Below are 22,580 nucleotides of genomic sequence, written 5' to 3' on the forward strand. Positions count from 1 at the left end.
TAAACATTACATTACATGTGAGGTAGTTTTTTTTTTTTTTTAGACCAGAACAATAAAAATACAGCGATTCTGTTCATTATCTGTCATCTTTATGGGTTTTTAGGTGGTTTTGAATAGTCTGGAATATCATTTAAACATTTTCCAGGTCTGGATGAGTATGTATGGGAAAAGCCTGAAAGGAATATTTAGTTTTTCATGTTTTGTTCCTCTTTCCACTGTTTAAAAGATCCACCCATTCATACACATACATACAACATGAGCTGTTTAAATGTTTCCTTATCATCTAGTTAGTGTACCAGATGGATGTAGAAAAACAAGCGATGTTTTTAACTGATTTTATAAATGCTGTTTGCAGCTCTTCAGGCTTATAACAATTAAAGATCTAAAATGCTGGTCTTTGTTGCCAAACGATAATCAGACCGTCACTTAAAACAGCCATTATATGTTAAACTGATAACATTAAGATGTCAGTTTGCTGGGATGACGAGAAAAAAACTGTCTCCCTGCAGTGCAGTCATCTACTGAGATACAACAAAACAAGTCAGTCATTCACAGGAAGTGGTGATATAACTTTGTCTTCTAAGAACAAATCAGTTCTTAAGTATGGATCTAAAGATTAAGTTGGATGTTAAACACTTGAAATGTGTGTTTGATAAAATCTTTTGTGCATAGCTTAAAAAATCAAATAAACCTTTAAGATCGAACAAAAAGCATCATGGTGCAGTAGGTTTTAGAAAACATTCAGAGCACAGGGGGAGAAGCAACATTAAAAAGAAGTCTGCACTCCAGTGTACTGTCTTGGGAAGTTTCAAGTCAAGAGAGGGAAAAAATGTCTTTAATAAGACCTTATAGATGTTTTCAATGAGCTAAGGATCAAGATAAACACCAGTGAGTATCTTAAATACTCACTCCAAAGATTACTACTCTGTTGTGTAGGGGAAAAAAGATAGTAAGGTCTGAATTAGTGTTTCCTCCACTCCAAGAAAAATAGGTCAGTTGCGGGTTTGTGATGGAGCACTACTGTCTTTTAATGAGTCTAACTCTCTGAGCAGCACTTCAGATAATTGCCAGCCTGGGCTGAAGAGGCTCACGGACCTCTGATGACGGCGGGCTTTTTGGAGTGCAAGGTACTCACCGCACCATGGTCTTGAGAAACCAGGGCCTGTGAGCGATAGAGGGCACAGCCTCGTCCATCAGGGGATGCATCTTGATGAAGTTCAGAGTGTCGTCAGGGAACTCATTGGATACCTTGTACCTCTCCATGGATGGAGTGCCGGCACAGCTGCCAGGTCTGCAAATGCAGTGGAGGGAGAGGAAGATAACAAAATGTGAGAAACGGGGAAAGAAATGTATTATAAGGAAGAAAAGTTTAAAAGGAAAAAGCAGTTTAAAACGAGAAGCCGCCAGAAGACAGAAAGTCTAATTCCCTTAAAATCAATAAGAGTGAAGTCATAAATGGCCAAACACTTATTCCTAGAGCTTTCGGTCAAACAGGAGGGCACATGATGTCTTCTTTTCTGAGTTTGGGGTAATGCACTGAGACATTCTATCAGTGTGATCCGTTTACAGGAGCTGGTAAAAAAGAAGCTGCTTTTGATAGCATATCCTCTTTGCAGGCATGTCGCCTCGGAGAGCTTGTAAAACCTCTTTACAGTGTGCTCTTTGATACCCTTTCACAGCACATAACACACACCAGGTCCCTGAAATGTCAGACAGCTGGCCTTGCACTGTAGATACGTAAAGGACCAAGCCTTAAAATACACATTTGAGCGTCGTCCAGAGAAATAGCTTTAAGATGCGTATATGTGGTGCTGCTGCTATAGACATTTCAGTCAGATTTGCTCCATTTTCCCATTTTTTCTTTCACGTTTGAGACCTGGAAGTAATTTTATGAAAGCATGTGGTTTGACTCGGATGATGAGGCCTCCTCCCAACATCCCGGGATGACCCTTCAAATGGGTTCGCAAAACTGTGGTTAAATCTGAGAGTTTTCAAATACAAACGAGATCCTGCAGAATGCGAGAGAGCTGCGGATAAACCAAGAACTGTTAATGTTAATAAATTGGCTGATTTTCAGCTTTGTGGTCCTGACCAATCTGAAGGATTTTCCAATCTCATTAGGCAGTCAAGAGGAATCTCTAAAGGCGAAAGGATCTATGTAAAAGATATTTTTGCTATGGAGGTTTATCACCTCTTCAGGCTGAAATAACATAGGAGGACCTGTAGCAAGACGTAAAAAGGCTAAATTTGCTTTGTTTTATCCTGTTGAGCTTTCAAACTTTGCCTATCATGGTGAACTCCTGAATGATTTGTAAATATCAGATTATCTGGTAAGGATCAACATTCCTTGAAGTCAATATATTAAAGGCAAGTGGAAATGTGCAGTCTTTTTTTCTTAAACTATTTTTAAATGATAAAATCTGCCCAATTAGCAACTTATTTACAATGTAAAAATACTTTGAATTCCTCCATAAACATCAGCAGATTAAAACTTTTCAAGAACCAAATGTGGGAAACTGGCTACAAAACTTTGATCATTGACTTCCTGCTAAAAGAAAACACATTTAACTGTAAAATCCTGAGCGTAACGTGGATTTCCAAATCTATGAGGCCGCTGAAATAAGCTACAGAATAATATCTGCTGTTAGTTTGCAGGGTATGCACACACACACACACACACACACACACACACACACGCACACATATGGACGGCAGAACTGAAACAGACATGTATTAAATATGACAATCTGTAAATGATTGGGTTTGGGAGTCTAGCACATGGAGAAACAGACTGCAACAGGACCGGACCTTGGTGGCATTGTTGCAGCTCTCCATCTGCTTGCCGGTAGATAAAAAGGGTCTGAATGCGGCAGAGAGCAGAAATTTAATCAATCCCATCAATTACTGCAGTAAGCAAATGTGAGCATATCTGCTTCTAGAAATGTCTGACCTCACTCAGGGTAAACAAGTCGTTATACACACTAATCAAGGTAAAAAGGGTGAAGTCACTCAAAAAACATTCATTTATGCATTAAATTAGCAATGTAGAGCTTGTGTTTTGTAGAAGAATCAAATCCCCTGGCTTGATTGTGGACCTATACACCCACCAACAATTATCATAGCCCAGATCTTTGTAGTAAATCTGTTTTTTTTTTCTTCCCTTCAGGACATAAGAAAAACTCTCAGTGCTCTAATTAATGAGAGATAGATGGGAGATTGATCAGGTTGGTACATTTGTGGAATTAGCCAGCCATATTTAAAATGATCTCATGCTTCATTTGCTGATGCTTATGAAACTGTGGGTGGGGAGTAGGGGAGCTAATATGTGCAACTATAAAAAACAGATTGTGTTTATGTGATTGAGAGTGGATATTTGCACAGTATTTTGCAAAAGTTTTCAAACCTCTTGGACTTTTTGTCAAATTACGAGCAGAAACATTAGTTTTTATCAGGATTTTATGTGGTGGATCAACATAAAATAGCACAAAAAATGGTGAACACAGTTTTCAAGTAAAAGAAAATAAAATTTTTGTTCTGCTGATGCCCCAAAATAACGAACACTTCTGATCAACCTGAACACACCTTCCATGATGAAAGATGGTGGTGGTAAAAAATGCTTTTCTACTGCAGAGACAGGAAAAAATATAGTAAGTGGCAAGATGGACAAAACCTAATTCTGGGGAAAACCTCAAAGACCTGAGACAAGATTGTTGTCCAACAAGGCAGGACAACAAGCCTAAACATGGAGAGATTCTGTAGAAAGACCTGAAAAATTGATGTTGACAGATGCTCTGCATCCAGCCTAACCCAGCTGGGTTGTTTTGCAAGGAAGGATGAGCAGAAAATGTCACTCTGGATGTGCAAAGCTGCTGGAGACATTCCTCAATAGGTGTTTCTACAAAGACTCAGGGGGGCTGAATACACATGCACTCCATGGTTCTCAAACCTTTCTCAAAATTTTGAAAACCAGGAATCATTTTACCTTCAGTTCACAATTATGAACTACTCTTTGTTGGTATATCACATAAAAATTATTCATGGAACCTGAATGTGAAATGGTTGAAGCATTGTGAATAGTTTTGCAAGGAATTGTACATGCAGCGGATGTTTAAAAGAGACGATTAAAATAACAGAAGTGCAAGTAGGTGATTAGATAACAGTCATTTTCAGTTTTCTAAAGAAATGACTTGTGTGATTGAGAGCAATGTTTGAGAGTAATGACAGAAAGAGAGTCGATTCTGTATTTAATGCATTTGCCATGTGTGCATGTGGGCGTGTTGCTTGTGTCTGTACCTTGGCTTGGGAACCCTCTCTTCAGGAAAAGGCGTCCAGGTGGAGTCTGGGGATTTCTGCTCTTTGAATCGCCCAGTGAAGGCGCGGGCCACCTCCGCCATGTCGTAGGCACACACTGCCGAACCTGGAATACTGCCATAACACGAAAACACACACATTAAAGTAAGGAAACAATGCATAAACAAGCCACTGACTGAACATTTCGCAACGAAACATCTTGCCAATTCTGGACAATCACTAAGAGACAGAGACATGGATTTACAATCCATTTACACAGGCGTTTAAATCCCCTGGCTTGTTTTAGATTTTGAAGGAGAACTTGTTGCATTTCATTCTTCATAGCATCTCGTACATAAAGTGGATATAAGAAGTCTTCATCCCACTGTTTAGCACCAGTTTTGTCATCTGAAAAAACTAGGCCAATGTAAACGTTTTCAGATCCACCTTTAAGATTGATCCAAATCTGCCCAACATTTCCCTGGAATCCTTTAGATGAGAACAATAAAACACTTAAAAAATAAAATTACCAAATTTAAACAAATGTAGGGTAGAAATATGATAAACCCCTAATGAAGTTTGGCTGACATTTTCTGACATCTTCTGTGTCACATCACACCAAAAACCATCAGAGACACTCCAAACCATACCACAAGTCTCTATCAAAAGGTTCCTGTCAGGAGAAGAGTGCAAAACAATTTCCAATGAACCAAAACCAATTGGAGAAAATTATGGCGTCTGTAAAAGTACATTTGGAGATTGAAAATCTGTGGTGTGAAAATGTTCTGAAATGGTTTATCTGGGTTTTTGCAACATAGAAACCTGATATTTTAAGAAGTTTATTCAGGATTTTTAAAGTCTGCTGTAATAATCTTTTTCTTTAATCGTTGGCCTTTAGACTGGGTTTCCCCTTATGACATCGAAGTTCATTACAAATCCACTATTGAGCTCCATCCATGAACAGCAAATAATTTTATTACTGCCTCTCTTTATTTTAAATGGGGAAAAAAATCGTCATCTTCAAATAGCAGCGCAGCAGCTGCCTTTGTGTGGACTCAATGCATAGCTGATCACTGACTCATTTCTCTATTTCTTTATCCAACTGCATTCAAAAGTATAAGAAAAAAACTTGAGAGAATTAGTTTTTCTGCCATTTTTCCTTGGTTGAATTTTCTTGGCGTTGCATCATGAGCTAAACTCGTCTCGTAGACATCGGGGAGACGAGAATACACAAGGGCAGCATTATAGAGAACAAGGTCAGAAAGCTGTTAATTCTCTGCTCAGCTGCTAAATTACAGTAACTGCTGTCGCTATTGAATATGTACAGAAAGCAGGACCATTATATTCATGTTTTTACCAGACAGCTGACGAGGAGGAGAGACTGAGAACGAGGTGGGCAGACAGACAAACTCGGAGTCTTGTCTGCACACTAATTTCACTCCCCAACTATGAAACAGAAAATTAATGCTGGAACCTTATAGAAATGTTTCAGAGGTGCTGCTTCATTGGGTTTTAATGTCCATTAACCATGCTCAATTGCATTGTCACAAGTAATTGTCTGATCTGCTTAAAAAGCGGCCATAACATAGAGAATTACAATATGTATGAGCTATCAGACGAGCTCCGTGCTTTTGTGGTAATTTTCAATTTAGATTAAAAACTCCCATGGCCCTCGAGAACAGTTAGGAACATGAAACAGAAACGGAAAATAAGATTTAAGGCCAGCAAGTCAAAAGGGCGGCGAGACTGTTTTGACAGGAGATGTAAATGTGGGCCCTGTAACGCTCAGAAATTATGTGTCGCCAAGAGGCGCAGCAGCTCTACCAACATTAATAAAGGTCAGGCTGTCAAAATGTTTTTAGAAAGTACTTCTAACTGAAAAAGATAACCAGGATAAGGAGCTGGAACATGAAAATCAGCTTCTGGCACATTCACACATATCTGAAATGAAGCTTCTAGTTATTCAGGATACCTGTTGTAAGGCGTGGAGAAAGTGGCCATCACCACATCCCGCCCATTGATGTGGATGACGTCCGTCACGGCCTGCAGGATGTTGAAGTAGAAGTGGGAATCCCCGGGGATGGAGCAGTTCAGGCGGGACTTTAGGAACGACGTCCACTGCTTCTCCAGGACGCGAGGAGAACCTCCGCGGTCGTTCTTGCAAACCCTTGCCACCCGGGGAAACACCACCTGGTGGAGTCATACATTTAAAACGCTATGGCATCTTTGTCAGTCACATCTTAATTTCTAAGTGGTGTACATGGACACTTATAGGCATGCAAGAGTCATAATTGGCAGATTTAAGTAAGAAGGAAACTGTAATTTGTGCTGTTCATAACCAATTATGAACAATGGTTAAGAATATAACTAATGTTCATGTTATGTTATGAACATAACCAATGTTCATAAGCATTTAACAATGGTTATTGTTCAATGGTCGCAACTGAACACTAACCGTTCCCATTTTTGGAACGCTTAGTAACAATAACCAATATTGGTTATTATCCTATATTTGATTGAAGCACAATCCAATTCCTTCTACTTGTTCTCGTTCCACTAAGTGCAAAACTTGGTATTTTAGAATGAATAAAATAAGCATTATGTTTCCATAATACATAGTTGATTGGATTTTACAGGAAGAACCAGAAAAAAGATTTTAAATTAAGAAATTATGCAGAGTTTGTGACACTTTGTCTTTTTTTTCTTGGTGAAACCTTTATAATAGCACACCCAGCTGAAGCTACACATTGGATAACACTGGGAATAATTAGCTGTACTTTTCAGCTCCTCTTTTGCAGTTTCACCATATATTTAGATTTTGAGAAAAAAAAAACATTGAGGATACTTGATCCCTTGTCAGGTGAAGCTCGGGTCGATCCAAGCATTCATTGGAAAAGAGTGAGGTAGACTGGCAATGATGGTTTCACAAATCAAAACCCTTTTAAAGAAACTTTTGTCACAGATGAATAATTAGGTGCAGGATTAACTTGTACTTTATAGCCAAAAATACTCACTCAGCCCTCTATCATTTAACTCAGATGTTCCAACCACTCGCCTGGCTGCAGGTGTGTGAAATCCAGCACCTTGGCATGCAAACTGCTTCTACAAACATTTGTGAATGGAGCCACTAATGCAACAGCAACATTCTAGATGATTTTATGTCTAACTTTGTGGGCATTTCCCCAACAGTTCCAACAGGAACACCAGTGCACAAAGCAAAGTCCATGAGAATATGAGAATACAGGTGGAGAAACTTGACAAGCCTGCAGAGTCCTGACCTCAACCATGACGGCGCACTTTGGGATAAATTAAGAGCAGAGACTCTGAGACCAGCCTTCTTGTCCACCATCAGTGTCAAAACTGATGTTGGAGAAGACATGTTGGACATGTCCTTTTCTGGAGGAATAATCAAACATCACCATAAACTGACTCTATAAGCATCTTTCCTTGAAGAATTGAAGATGTTGTAACTGTTAAGGTGTTCCAATGACATATTAAAAATATTTTTATTAAAAATGGGATGTAATGAAACGTAACCTAAAACTATTAGCAGTGTAGTGTACTGCTATAGTTACACTTTTCTTTATCTATTGTGGTCCTTAAATCAAAAAAGAAATGGAAAATTTTAACTAGAAAGTATTTTTCATTTTCAACAAGAGTATTTTAGAGATTCCTTCAGAAAAAAACTGGCAAGAGGAAGAATATTGAACAAGGAAACAGCTTCGGCATAATTAGTCAGTGAAATTCAAGAGGCCTTCCAAAGCTTTATTGTTATTGACATGACAGAGAGCAATGGAAAATTAATTTAACACACCAAGCATAAATATTTATTTTATACTGTATTTGGTGCCACCCTGTTTGGTGAGCCATAAACCAATGAGTGTTGGTGTTTCTGCCCCTTAAAGAACTCAATATACACCTTGATGAAAACTCTTCTAATGATAGCCACATCTTAACCTGGTGTTTCATTGCAGTAAATTGGTGTGCCATATGTTTAGTTAGTCAGTACCTGGCAACAGAAAGTTTTAACCATACAGCATTAAATCAGAGCCAAAAACTGTAATTACAGCTGTACTGTTAGATTTGGTAGCCAGTGTTGTAATTAGCTGTTGTCACACTATAGTTAACAGCTATAACTCCAACCATGGCCCGAAATTGACAGTGTGAACGGGTGCAAACATGCATTTAAACCAGATCCTTAAATGCACACACACACACACACACACACACACACATGGCTATGCACACACCAGAACCCTCCCTTCTCACATTGACCCACATACAGATATATGAATGAGAGATGTGGCCGTGCAGCGAGCCTCACCCAGGGCTGCTTCAGTGTGTGGCAACAGAAAATGCTGAACAGGTGAAAGAATCAAGCTGAAAGTTGAATTATTCCAGATTTACATCCTAATTTGTACACCCCAAGCCATTATCTATGTTAAGAAATATATTTCCTTTTGTTTTATTTTTATTTTATTCCTCCACAGCAGATTTATCAGTTGTGCCACGTTGCACAAGCGACTCTTTACATTGTCAGGGCAGGCCATTCTGTTGGGAAATAATGGGGAGATATCATCCACTGAATGTTAAATTGCTCTCTGCTCCATCAGATCTCCCACCACTTGCATAATTACACTGACGCTGCTTTCAAAACACCCAGCAGATTGAGAGGCTCGATCTGTATTCATGCTCTATATAACACATGGCTGTCGTTTCTGGCACTGAATCCATTACTTCTGTGTTTTGCATCGCCTCAGATCTGCTCTCGTACCGTTCTCTCTTATATTCCCTTTAATTTATTCTGCAAAGTACATGCTCGTCTTTACTTCTACCTGCTGTTTCGTTAAACTCTCTCATTGCTTGATCCAAAACTGAAATGAGGTGATTAGAGAAGAAATTTCTCGTCCCGCTGGTGTACTACCCCGAGAAAAATCTGCTGCTGTTTCTTCTCCTTCTCCAGCCTTTTCCTGTTCGCCTCCAGGTTTTTTCTCTGCGGCGTTTGGGAGGAATTTCTCATGGGAAACATTGAGACAAGAGGTCAAACAGGAGCACTGCAGAGCAGATGCAGACGTGCAATAGAAGGGATATATTTAGCCTCCAAAATAGATCCTCCAGACATCGATAGATTTTGTTTTTTCTGGTTCTATTTTAAGTTCTGTATCCTGTTTGTTGTTTCTAAAATATGTTCCTGCCACTTAGCAACTCCTGAAAGCCTCCTTCCCAATATGTGATACACCCATATCCTGTTAGCCTCCCCAGGCACTTCCTCATTCTCCCAGTAAATAGGAAGTCACCTCTGATTAGAGTTCAAACAATAGCAGAAGAACTGGGCTTGTGCTTACCTTTCCCATTGTGTTGTACTCCATTGCAATTTCCCGAAAGAAGAAATAGATGAAGTCTCCGTAATTGACTGCCTGGACAAAGTACGGTTCTGCAGGGCAGAAAAAGAGGAAAAGAAAAGAAGTCAAAGTGATGTTTTGGCACGAGGAATAGTTCTGACACCATATTTCACAGCAAACAGAATATCTGTTGTATTATGCGGAGAAGCACCGATTATCGGTCTTGAGAGCCTCACTCTATTATCCGTTATGCGGGCAAAACAATTTGCATGTGAGAAAAGACTGCCTCCCTTTTGGGTTTTGACAGACTGGACTGGTGCTTGTTTCACCCTGGGGGCAGAACAATTTCAGTCGGAGCAGGATGGCAAAATGGATCGACTTCAAGCAGAATGAGGAGTATCTGCATACGTGGTTCTGCACTGATCTAGTGTCAGACCTGCAGGAACAAGGTTCTGACGATACGATAAACCTGAGCAAAGATACAGCAGTTTCATGGCATGCACGCAAATACTCAACACAGGTTATTGCTGAAAATGAGAATTTTGTTCTCAATCAGCTTACCTGTTTAAATAAATGTTAGATAATGAAGAAAAATATGTGTGTGTATATATATATATATATATATATATATATATACAAAGAGACAGCCACATATTTTTCAACGTAAAAATAAAATAAAATCGAATAAATGTAAATGAAAAAATACGTACAGAAAATAAATATTAAAGGTAACATAATAAGTAAATAAGAGAAAGTCGTGCAAAATTACCATTCTGCTTTTTATAAAGTAATTTAATAATTTGTTAATGGTTTAACAATGTGATACTTACAGGTCCAAAAATGCCACAATTTAGTGAATAAGTAAGTAAATAATCAAATTGCATGTTTACCTTAATCAAAATGATTAAAGAAGGCATAATTAATAAAATATGTAATAAGTTAAATGTAAATGTTACAAAATGCCATCTATAATTATTCAACGGATTTTTTTAAAGTTGCAGTGCTTACTGAATTTATTTTATTACTTGTCAGATTTACAGTGGGTGAAGCTTCTTGGTTTGATTCCCAGCCTGGGGTCTTTCTGCATGGAGTTTGCATGTTCTCCCTGTGCATGCGTGGGTTTTCACCGGGTACTCCGATTTCCTCCCACAGTCCAAACAAAAACATGACTGTCAGGTTAATTGGTCTGTCTAAATTTTCCCTAAGTGTGAGTGTGTGTGCATGGTTGTTTGTCCTTTGTGTCTCTGTGTTGCCCTGCAACAGACTGGCGACCTGTCCAGGGTGACCCCGCCTCTCACCCGGAACGTTAGACTTTTAAATTAATTTTAATTATTTCAAGTAATATGGGGGAGCCTGCTGACTGGCAGTGTGCAACAAGAGGAACAACGCACAATTACTTTTCCAAAGAACTTTGATATAACAGAAACAGTTTTGCGATCTTTAATTTCAGACATTTAAACTTTGGAATGTACTGATATGTGAAACCTGCCTATGCCTATTCTGCAGTTTCAACACACATGGTGATGCATCTTTGAAAAAAGATGTTTTTTTTCAGTAACAAGTGAGTTTCCATGTCCTCAACTCACCTTTCAGCCACTTGGAGTCGTGTTTGACAGTGCGAAGAGTCGGGCTGTCGCCAAGACTACGATAGATGACCGCATCGATCGCTAGGAAGTCTGTTACGGTGGCTGAGTACAGCTTGCCGTCTGGACAGGGAATGCAGAGGTAGAAAGTGCAATGAGGAGGAAAGATGAAGAATAAAGAGAGTAAGACACGGAGAGCCATAAAGAAGAGAGGAAATAAAAAAGCATTTAGTAATAAAGAGATTCCTGCCCTCTGTGGTTGGATACACCAACATATTTCAGAGGCCTGAGACCTGGAAAATGGACGAGTCACACAAACTGAAGGAATTCCTCAACAAAACAACAAACAAAACTTAAACATGTTGCACATGTACGAATAAAATACAGAATCCCCACACTCCCTTGTTTAAGCCACAGTCACACACTTTCATGGACACGCAAACACACACGACTGCCCAAACACAATGCGCCACCAGAATGACCTCAGCCTGGCTTGGTCCTAACCACAGTGGAAACTCAAACGACATAATTGAAAGGATAGCAGAGAGAGGAACCCTCATGATTACTCAGAGCTTCCAGCTCTTTCCCAAGTAGCTCTGCTACATATTAACTGCTCCGGCTTGGCATCTACCATGTGTTCGAAACCAGAAGGGACAGATCATCAATAGTGTCGTAAATCGGATCATAATAAATATGAGCTGGATGTCTTTTGCAGCATGTGGGTCGCATTCCACCAACAAAGAGAGTTGACTCATTCTGGTTTCCTCCTTTCATAAATCACATTCATATTGAAAGAAACTAAACAAGAAACAAAAGGAATAACAGAAAAGTCAGAGGCAAATTATTATTTCAGTTACCATAGTACTACTGATGCATTTCCAAAGACCCTAATAGGAAACAAATTTCAGGCTCGGAGGAAAAACAAAGGAATGTTTGGCAATTTTCCTCTGATGCTTGTTACACACGCTGACTTTGCTTTACAAGATGTTGTCAGAATGCTCCTTAAAACCGCAGGGTATGAAAGACAATATTAAATACGATAAAAAATAATCCGTCACTCAAATACTCTCAACTTTCTAATTTGACTCCAAATGGCTTAAGTAATTACATCTAGCACTTCACGTGACAAGATGATGCTGTACAATTTTCACACCCTGATAGATTTTAAACTAGCAGTGCAGACTCACAAATACTTAGCTAGTCCCTGAACCCCCCAGTGCTAAAAAAAAAAGTCATTTATATTCTCGTTTTATACCGAGTACCCTATAGGGCAGCCAGGAAAACAATTTGAAAGTTGTGAATGCTTCTTCAAAGCTTGATTTTAACCAAGTGCTCTTTTTCATTAGCAGGGTGTGTCCAAATTCAGGGACTGCAACCTTTAAAGGTTGCATTTGACTATAAAACGTATTAAATAAGTAATAAAAAAAAACAATTTATTTAAAAGTTTGTGTTTAGCACCTTCACCTAGGTTACAGGACGTACATCAAAGTAAAGGACTAAATCTAAAGCAGACTATCCACTCACTTCCAGACTTCGCGGTCAATTAAGGATCAACGAAGACCGAGTGCCTCAAAGGGGGACACACCCGAAAACTTTAGACACACCCGAAGTCTTTGTTGCCCGACTTTCTCACCATAAACGGCTAATTCAAGAACAACTTCCTTTATTACTGAAATTTGTCTTAGACAAGCTAATAGCACAGCCCTTCATATTTGGTAAAAGCTTAGTTACTTCACAAATAGTCACATCCATTCAGCAACTTGCTGACTCCAAGCATTGAAGAGAAACACTTTGTTAAATCTCTAGTGAACTGCATTATTGAACAGCTTGTTTTTTTTAATGTCAACAGGATTTGTTGTTAAAGTGTCTGGATGATTGACTTACACAGAGAAATTTAGCCTTACCAGCAAAGAGTGCAACATTGGCATGCTTGGCATCGTATGGACAGCGCGCCATCCCGCTGATCTCTTCTCCTAGAGCCTCCAAGGAGTCCATCTGCAGGACAAGAAACATCAGAAAGGTCAGGAGCAAATCAGAACTGGGAGGCATCAATAAGACCAGCTGCACTTTCTGGGAATCAAAAGGTCTTGACAGCCAGTTGGAGGTAATGATCTTAAAAAATGTTCTCAAAGACAGAGGTAAAAACAAAACATGTTATCATAGGGAGGGTGACTTAATGAGGAAAAAAGAATGTCTTATCCAACCCAGCAGTGAGCTCATTTAACTAAATAACCTCTGGATGCCATTCTGGTGCCCTGCTGAGGTTTGTCAAAGCCGCACATGTGGGTGTATCTGGGAAGCTGTCACCAAGCGAGAAAAACAGAGACATTTTCTGCAGAGATGTCTCACAATAAGGGTGAATGGATTTTTTTTTTTCATTCTCCAACTGTGCTGATGTTGAAAAAGAGTTTTAGCCACCCTCAAGCCAGATCTTCATCCCAGGTCTAAGCCGTTTTTTTTGTTTTGCTGTGAAGCTGTAAAAAAAAAAATTGTGTGAAGGAAAAATGTTGTGAGTAGGCAGCCTCAAGCAGATGTTGTGAGAAGTTTTAGTAGTAGATTGTGTAATGGTGACTGTTTTGGCTGCATTCCCATGGTCTTGTGCTGATACGTCTTGTTTGGGAAGAACTTGTTAAAGATTTTTGAATATAAAAAGAGACCAATTCTGCTTCCTTGAATAAATTAGGATAGGCTATCCAAAACATCTTCATTACTTTTTTTAGTAAAGAAAAATCCTTCTCAGATAATGATATTATGCCTGTTTTGTTGCTTTAGGACTGTCACTTTATGCAAATAAGCTACTGCTGGAAGCCACACCCCCCAACTTAGTGTTTACACTTTATACCTGCATAATTGTACAACATTACATCTGAGTCAGACCCAGATAAACCCAGATGTACAACCAACAATGATGCAGCGGTTGGTTGAGTGGATCTACATGAGGAGGGTTTAATCTGCAGATTTGCAAAGAACAGTTTTCAATAGGGTCCTTCGAGAAGTGATTCGCACAAACTACAGTTTTCTTTGGCAATGTGGCCAGAATATTGCCATTAAAAATAACAAGGCAAACTATAAATATATAGAATCATTATACATAAAGTGACATATTCTAAGCTTTTGTAATTTTGATGATTTTGGTTTACAGGGAGTGAAAATCCAAAAGTCATTGTCTCAGAAAAACGTCATTAATGGAAACTCATCAGCTAATTAACTTAAAGGTTCCTTGAGCCTTTAACTGGTCTCTCTCTCTCTCTCTCTCTCTCTCTCTCTCTCTCTCTCTCTCTCTCTCTCTCTCTCTCTCTCTCTCTCTTGTCCTCTCTCTCTCTCTCTGGGTCAATAGGCTGCACAATCACAGGGAAGGCTGTGGACTTGACGGATGTCCAGAAAACAGTCGTCAACATCCTTTACAAGGAGGGTAAGCCACAAAAGGTCATTGCTGACGAAGCTGGAATTCATATTGACACATTGACAGAAAGTTGAGTGGAAGGAAGAAATGCAGTAGGGAAAAGATGCGTCAGCAACAGGTAGTGAGAGCAGGTCCAGCCATGCACTGAGTGCATATAAATGTAAATATTTTTCAGAAGAATGCTATTTGTTCTTAAAGCATCCATTTTTTTTGTTGGTCTAATGTGATACTCTAATTACCCGAGACACTGAATTTTGTGTTCTATTTACTTCTAAGCTACATCTATTACAAATGAAAAAAATAAAAGCTTTTTACTCTATGAGTAATGAATCTTTAACTAGTGAGAGTGTCCAGTCTGGACTAGGGATGCCTGGGGAACCATCAGAATGACCTAGAGAGTGAATGAACCCGAGAGGGAGGTTCGGGTTTCCTTTCTAAATCTTTTGTCCCTTGAAAGCTGATCTCAAAGAGGTGGAAGGCAGTGGCTAAATGGATGTTATGGAAAATATTGGTATTGGCAGATATTTAGATGGCATCCTTTATACAAGTAAAATATGTTGTTTAGTATCTGTATCTCTCGATTTACCGGTCGATCTACGTTCCCACCCTCATCTATGGTCATGAGCTTTGGGTCATGATAGAAAGAACGAGATCACGGATACAAGTGGCCGAAATGGGTTTCGTCCGCAGGGTGGCTGGGCTCTCCCTTAGAGATAGGGTGAGARGCTYGGTCATCCGGGAGGGACTCAGAGTAGAGCCGCTGCTCCTCCACGTCRAGAGGAGCCAGTTGAGGTGGCTCGGGCATCTGGTCAGGATGCCTCCTGGACGCCTCCCTGGTGAGGTGTTCCGGGCACGTCCCACCAGGAGGAGGCCTCGGGAAAGATCCAGGACACGCTGGAGGGACTATGTTTCTCGGTTGGCCTGGAAACGCGTTGGGGTTCCCCCAGAGGAGCTGGAAGAAGTGGCTGGGGAGAGGGAAGTCTGGGCCTCCTTTCTGAAGCTGCTGCCCCCGCGACCCGACCCCGGATAAGCGGCAGAAAATGGATGGATGGATGGATGGGTATCTGTATTAGTTGTTTGTTAAATGAATCCTATTATGTTGCCAATTCCAAATCTGTTTTGCGTCATTTTCAAGGCACTGAAAATTAGCGTTTTCATTCTAGCCGACTATCTGTTGAAAATGGAATTAAGACAAGTTTTTCCAGTTTCGTTCCAGTGAAATTGGCAGAGCATGGCACATAATCAGACATGGATGAAAGGTCACCATCATCCCACCATGGGATAGCTTGTGCTGCCCAGCATGTCTCAGGATGCTCTCTTATTCTGGCTAATGACCAGAGGCGTGCAAACTCACAGATCAGAGAACATTTCACTTGCAGAGTTTACATTTCATAGTCATTTCTCCGCCTGTATCTCTCTTTCTATCTTGTTCTCGACAAACAGCTCTCACTTTCCCCACTGTCTCTTGACAAAGTCTTGGGGGGAAACGCCGCGGCTCACTAGGGCTGCAAACTGCTTACGCTGCCCTTTCTGGTCTCGAAACAGGTCATTTTGTCTTCTATTCCTGTCTCGGCGGAAACGGTTATCATCTGCCCACTAAAAAGGTCACATACTCACACACACAAACCCCAGCGCAACGGTGGAAAAGCTTGCCAAAGAAATTGTTGAGGCTGATTTGGCAGGGAAAATTATAAGTGACCTTTTACAATAAACACAGAAGCACCAGCAGCATGCAGGGCATTGCACAGACTCTCATTCCTTCTGTTTCTGCAGCAATTAAAGCAGGATAATATAGCAATGCAAGACGGACGCAAATTGTTATAAGACAGGAAAGACTGCAATTATGGATTAGACAAATCGGAGCAGACATGAGTAGCTGAAGGTCAGGTGTAGCTAGTGAATCTGAGTGCAACGTCAGCATTTTCTGTCGTCTACGCAACACAAGCACCCCCTCCGTCTTTGACGAACGCCAACATATCACTCCACACGCCTTCCATCTTCTCAGATGATTCCACTGATGCAGTGACCTCTGTCCGCTGGGCCTGGCCAGCTGTCACTAATCTGTTCCTGCCGTCCAAGCAAAGGAAGACACTCCCAGCCCCACTGCCGCAGATACGCATACGGCTCCAATCTCCTGTTGAGTTGGCATGTGTGGGGAAGCGACACCCTAACGCTCCCTCACATGGCGTTAGCCCTGTCAAAAGCAATATTCAGTGCTTTGAAATATGGCAGGCAGAAAAGGATAAACCTGCCACACTCCCACCACAACGTTTTTTAAGCAGAAGGAAATTCAATATTTGAACTGGTTGAGAGAATTGTGGCATTTTCCCGCCATTAAGCAGACAAACATTATTATGCTGTCAACCCTACTGGCTGTGAAGAAGACAGACGGGTTTCAGCTTTGTGGAGACACCGTTCAGCATAATGAGAGCTTTCTCACATGTGACATTAACAAAACACTCTTCTCTGGGGATCTAGTGCATTTTGGCAGGCTGAATGTACAGTAACCTTGGCTTAAGGTACAATGCATCTAGATGAATTAATTACCACAATAACTCCTTTGTGTTTTCCATAGGCTATATGCTAATTAATTAGACAAACACAACGTGGAGCCGGAGCATGCCTATCAGGAACATTATAATTGGTTCTGAATTAAAAGTGAGGTTCTGATCCCACGTTTGTGTGGTTCTGTAAGGACGACGCATCAGATGTTATCAGGAGATTTCTTACTCAAAAAAAATTTATGCCACTTGAAGCTCCATGGGACTCAAATTGAATAGCTTAGTGTACTTTATTTTTACATTATTTGTTGACTACGCCAATATGTAGTGTGCCAGAGTCGATATTGTTGCCACATTTAACTACAGATGTGCATAAATCCTTTCTAAGCCAAGCCTCAAGTCTTTGATGGGCAAGTCCAAGTCAAACTTTCAAGTCAAGCATTGAGTCTTTCTGGGGCAAGTCTTTGAGAGGTGAGTCCAAGTCATCTCAAGCCTTTAAGTTGCTTATTAAAGTCTTTGAGTAGAAAGTTCAAGTCGAGTTTTGTGTCTTTTGTGAGGCGAGTCCAAGATGCATGTCAATTCTTTGAGGATAAGTCCAAATTGGAGCAAGATCATAGCGATGAATATTAAGAAGCTACAGAAAATATGAGCAGATGGTAACAAATCATTAAAACTCACTGCCCAAAAACATCTTGGGTATTAAACTGAATGCACCGTTTGACAAAAATGATGCACTTACACTGCTGCATTAGCTCCAGTCTCCAGTCTGTACACATACCAGCTTGCTTCCACACATGATTACATTAAACAAAGATTACCAATCAGACTTGAGTCCTTGAGCTTAAGTCTTGGTTTTACAAGTCAGGTTTGAAGTGCATGCCACCTAGTCTGACTAAATAAACTGTTTGTGGGCATTACGTCAGCAGGTTGTTTTTCTGAGCTGGCACTTAATCATTTACTATGTTTCATGGACTATGTGCTGCACATTTCATGGGGTTTATTCACATTGAAATGTGTCAATGTCTTAAAAAAAATGACTGACTATGACTTGGTTCTTAGAACCCCAAAAGTCCCCACTGTCTTACTCCTCGCTTGCTGATTAATTTATAGATGGTTGACCTACTCTTTGCAGCTGAATTAAGCCCAGGCAAATGTATTCTACTGCAAAATATTTTTCCACCTGCAACAACGCTCTTCATCCATAAAGGTCAAGTGCACCAGTTCGCACCTGTCCTGGGAGAGGTGGTGCAATCTAAAAACAGAACATACTTCCCCGGGAGATTAATAGTCACGGCCCATTTCCCCGTAACCAGTTTCTGAGGAATAGAAAGATGAAAAATGTATGTTAACACATTTTGGACTAGAAATGGAAGCTATAGCGTTTGACGCTGTTAAAAAAAAAATCATTTTTTTTACCCTGACTCATCAAAATCTTAACTTCCCTTGTCTGTTTGAGAGTTATTTTTGAAAGTATAGTGCATGTAAATGAGTCCTTTTTGATGTAAAGTTACTTATAATTCTGCATTTTATTTATAATAGGATAGACTTTAGAGGAAAAAACAGGTAATAGTATTTTTTTCAATGACAACAAACACTTAAGTGTGCACAAATAATTTCAAGTGTACTAAAATCAAGTCCGGGCCCCATCACCTGGGAGTCTCAGAGACTCCCCACCGACCCCCCACTGCTGCACCAGGCAACAGGCGATGAAACTGACTCCATTCATATATCAACCCAGCTGGATGGGGCGTTTATTATGGCAGCGCAGCAAGAGAGTGACAGAGGGAGAAGGCAACAGAAGGAAAGATGGTACAGTGATGGGAGCGACGGAGGGAGTGAGGTGTTAGTGCTTTGCAAAAGGAGAGAAAGAAGAGGGAAGACGAGATGGGAAGGGGGGTGGGAGGAATAGAGTTTAATGTTGCAGAGAACCTGAACAAAAAGACTGCATCATGCTGTCGAGGTCTTTTAACGTATACTTTAAAGTGGATGAGGCAAATCAATATTGAAAGCCAATAAAGAGAAAACCTTGATCACATTCTAAAACAGACACAGCAGAAACACAATGGGGAGTTAAAAATAAAGAAATAACTAGGTGGGAAAGCCATTGAAGCAGAAAACAATGTGGGATGGTGCTAGTTTGGGTTGGCGCCTTCACTGGTCCTTCTTTCTCCCCTCCTGTCTCCTCATCTATTCCTCCCAGTCCCTCCTGCGTGCCCTCGCAGAGTCGTTGATTAATGTGGGATGAGGCTGGCCCCAAAACAGAGGCTCTTTTCAGTGCTGTCACACTGGTGAGATGGAGAGCCAAACTGTGGCCAAGGTGGATTTAACCACATGCACACACAACACACACACACACACACACACACACACGCAAAGAGTTTTGACCAGGCTGCCTGGATAAGCCCAGCAGGCCATCAAAGGCCTGGTATCTGCCCTGAGAGTCTGCCAGCAGAGCAGCATGGGAGAAGCTTTGAAAAATGTGTGCTGTGAGGTTGCATGTTTGCAATGGTTTCACTGGAAGCTGCCTGGATACAGGCATACTTTTTAAAATCATTATCCAGTCACAAAAATGACAACTTCTCTCTGAGAGAGAAAAAAATGAATTAAAACTATATTTCAAAATTGTGTAATTGTAGAGGGGAAAAAAATCATGCATGCACATACATTTATCCATAATAACTGAAGAGGCTGAACAGATCTCAGGGTCAGGAGAGCGAATTTGTTGACACTACAGCTTTGTGCTGGGCAAGTTGGAGCTTTATGGAAAAGTGTTAAGAAGACCAGTGTTTAAAGAAAACCACAGGAAGTCTGGCCTTCAGTTTGGCAAATGTCCTGGAAGGGACAGAGCAAACTTGTCGAAAAGCATGCTCTGCTCAGATGAAATCAAACTGTTTAATCTGAACACAGAACATCATGATAGTGGTGGCAGCATTTTGTTTGGGGACACTTTTCTGAAGCCAATTAGAAGTTGATTAGAAGATGGATGGAGCATAACAGAGCAAAGCAGGATGAAAACATGGGGAAATGTCCACCGCAACAACAGAGTTACAGTAGAAGAGTTTATCAAAAGCGTATTTATTTGCATGATCATCCTGATCAAAGTCCAAATGTTAAAACTAATCTTCACATAATTCTCTCCATCCAACTAACAGGCCTTAGATGTGCAAGGCTGGCAGAGACATAATCCAAAAGAGGAAGGTATTTCTGCTAAATATTGACCTAGAGTGAATGAATACAATCAAAATTTAACCAGCACATTTCAGATATTTGTTTTAAATAAATATGAAACATATATTATTTTGTTCCCACCTTAAAAATGTTCAAGTGAATACTTCTGCAAGTCAATGTAAATTGAAGACACTAAACTACCCAAACATATCTAGCTAAACAAAGTTAATCTGAAAGATATGTTGCACAACCATAAATAATATTTTTTTCTGATTGCTCTCCTGAAATCCATAAATCAAGTGTCCTAATTTTTGTGTCACAGGCAGCATGCTTTCTCCATAGGTTTTATAACTCATCCCAGCAACTCCAGCAGACTCGCAGCAATATCGGTGCACTAACTGCTAAAACAAACCTTGAAACCATAACCAGAGGCGCTATAAAAGCTAACCAACCCTGATAAATGCAGAGACATAAAATCCACTCTCCCTGCAGGAGGAGTCAGTGAATTGAAAGACGCTCACTCTTAGCACGCTGAACCACAAAGCCAACGGAGTGGAAGCATCTTCCTTTTCTGATAAACAGACCTAGTGGACCAAAGCAGGAGAGTGTTCCCCCACAGGCTACGCAGAGAAAATCTCAATGTCACATTGCATTCAGACAAGGAGAACAGGAACATTTGTAAGGACAAAAAAGCCCTTCAGACCTTACATGTGTCCCTTCAACTTTGAATGTGAAAACAATCTTCAGGTAGTGTCTGTAAAAAGAGTTTGTACCAAATTTGGGGAATTAACATGAAATAATTTAGATTACCACCATCTACATAAGTTTCTTTTCACTGTTTAGACTGTAAAACTTCAAAAATTGCCACTTGGGAAGCAATATGATACTTCAAAATAAATGGAGCAAAACGTAGCTAACACTGGAACCCTTCAATAGCTTCTCAAATAGACCAGCAGAAAAGATCACAATGGTTGCAATTCCCCTGAATACCAACATATTTGGACTGTTGGATGGCCTTTCACTGTCTTTTATATCCAAACCTAATAGAGTTTAAGAGACATAAGGTCATTGTAATGATGGAAAAGATGGGGAGTATTGTGGCAAATATTTTTTACTGCAATTATATGGTAATATAATGTTTGTTGATATCTTGCAGCCCTCAGCTTGTTTCTTTTCTTTTGTTAAGTGCTTTAATTCCTTTGCAGACAGGAAGCAAGCTTCTAGGTCAGATCAGCTGTGCAAGAGTAGAGGAGCTTGAGTAAATGCACAATTTTAACTTATGCATTTTTGTCTGCTTAAATACCCTTTATACTTCCAGTTATAATTTGAGGATTTATAAAATCGAGACTTATTCAGATGCCATTCAGCGTTGAAGTGCAAAAGTAGATTTTTCTGAAAATGAGCAAATATTTATTTCCTTCACGGTTTCATGTCGACCTTGTAACCTGATTCACTCTAGTATTCATATTGTCATAAGTTTTGTTTTATCGCTCCAACCAAAAATTGTAATATGTTTCTGAAAAGTTGTGTTCGTTATTCTGTTTTTTCACTAATTTCCTCCAATATGTGAAGCTTTTTAGGAATAGTTGGATTTACACGAGACTCTAATATTTAGTTGACAACTAAACTTGCTGGTACTGAATTTTATTTAGAGGTATCAGCGTAAAGGGACCAAATAAGTATTTTTCCGGTTAGGATAAAGTGCTAAAATATTCTGTGGCTTTAATGTGACACGGTGTGAAAAACTTCATCAGGTAAAGGTGTGCATGTTGTCCACAGCCTGGATTACCCGGTGATATGAAACTGGGTTTATTTCCGATCTGGGATATTCTTTCCTGGAAACACATATTTTCTCCTTTATTTCCCCTGTGCCTTGTTTATTTGAGCAGCTATGATGTTGGTTTCTATTAGCATAGATGGAGACAGTGACTGAACTGGTTATGTGACTACACTAATTGAAATAACTCACCACACCATAAAAATGTAGGTTTCATCAGAAAAGGAAAGATAATCCCTCCAACCCATGTTTTTTTATGTCTGTACATCTGCCTTGCTATAGATGTCTCACATGTCTATTTCTATTAACAGCTTTATTTTTCAAGTCAATTTTATTGTCCACCTGCTCTTCTTTTTTTCTTTTTTTTTTTGGCCTGAGGTTAAAAAATAAATCACTTTCTGTGCTGCTTTCACTTTTCCTGAGGGAATTATAATGCCTTCCAGACATGCCTGCTTGAATACAAACCCAAAGAAGTTTACAGGAGATGGCTGAGTTGGATTTCAGGACTGTGTCATC

General features: G+C 39.9%; 1 protein-coding gene across 4 annotated transcripts in view; it reads right to left on the reverse strand.

Moving 5' to 3' along the window:
- Positions 1-22,580, reverse strand: part of sema6a (sema domain, transmembrane domain (TM), and cytoplasmic domain, (semaphorin) 6A) — a 138,519-nt gene that overhangs the window by 35,535 nt on the left and 80,404 nt on the right. For all 4 annotated transcript variants that reach the window (XM_008418242.2, XM_008418244.2, XM_008418245.2 and 1 more), the window contains exons 7-12: positions 13,120-13,210; positions 11,219-11,338; positions 9,636-9,724; positions 6,263-6,480; positions 4,294-4,425; positions 1,136-1,291 (exon numbers count right to left, since the gene is read on the reverse strand). In XM_008418242.2, coding sequence (XP_008416464.1) covers positions 1,136-1,291; positions 4,294-4,425; positions 6,263-6,480; positions 9,636-9,724; positions 11,219-11,338; positions 13,120-13,210 — 806 coding nt within the window. The remainder of the gene's footprint in view (positions 1-1,135; positions 1,292-4,293; positions 4,426-6,262; positions 6,481-9,635; positions 9,725-11,218; positions 11,339-13,119; positions 13,211-22,580) is intronic.

The sequence above is a fragment of the Poecilia reticulata genome, linkage group LG9 (genome assembly GCF_000633615.1).
Source record: "Poecilia reticulata strain Guanapo linkage group LG9, Guppy_female_1.0+MT, whole genome shotgun sequence".
In the NCBI taxonomy this organism is placed as follows: domain Eukaryota; kingdom Metazoa; phylum Chordata; class Actinopteri; order Cyprinodontiformes; family Poeciliidae; genus Poecilia; species Poecilia reticulata.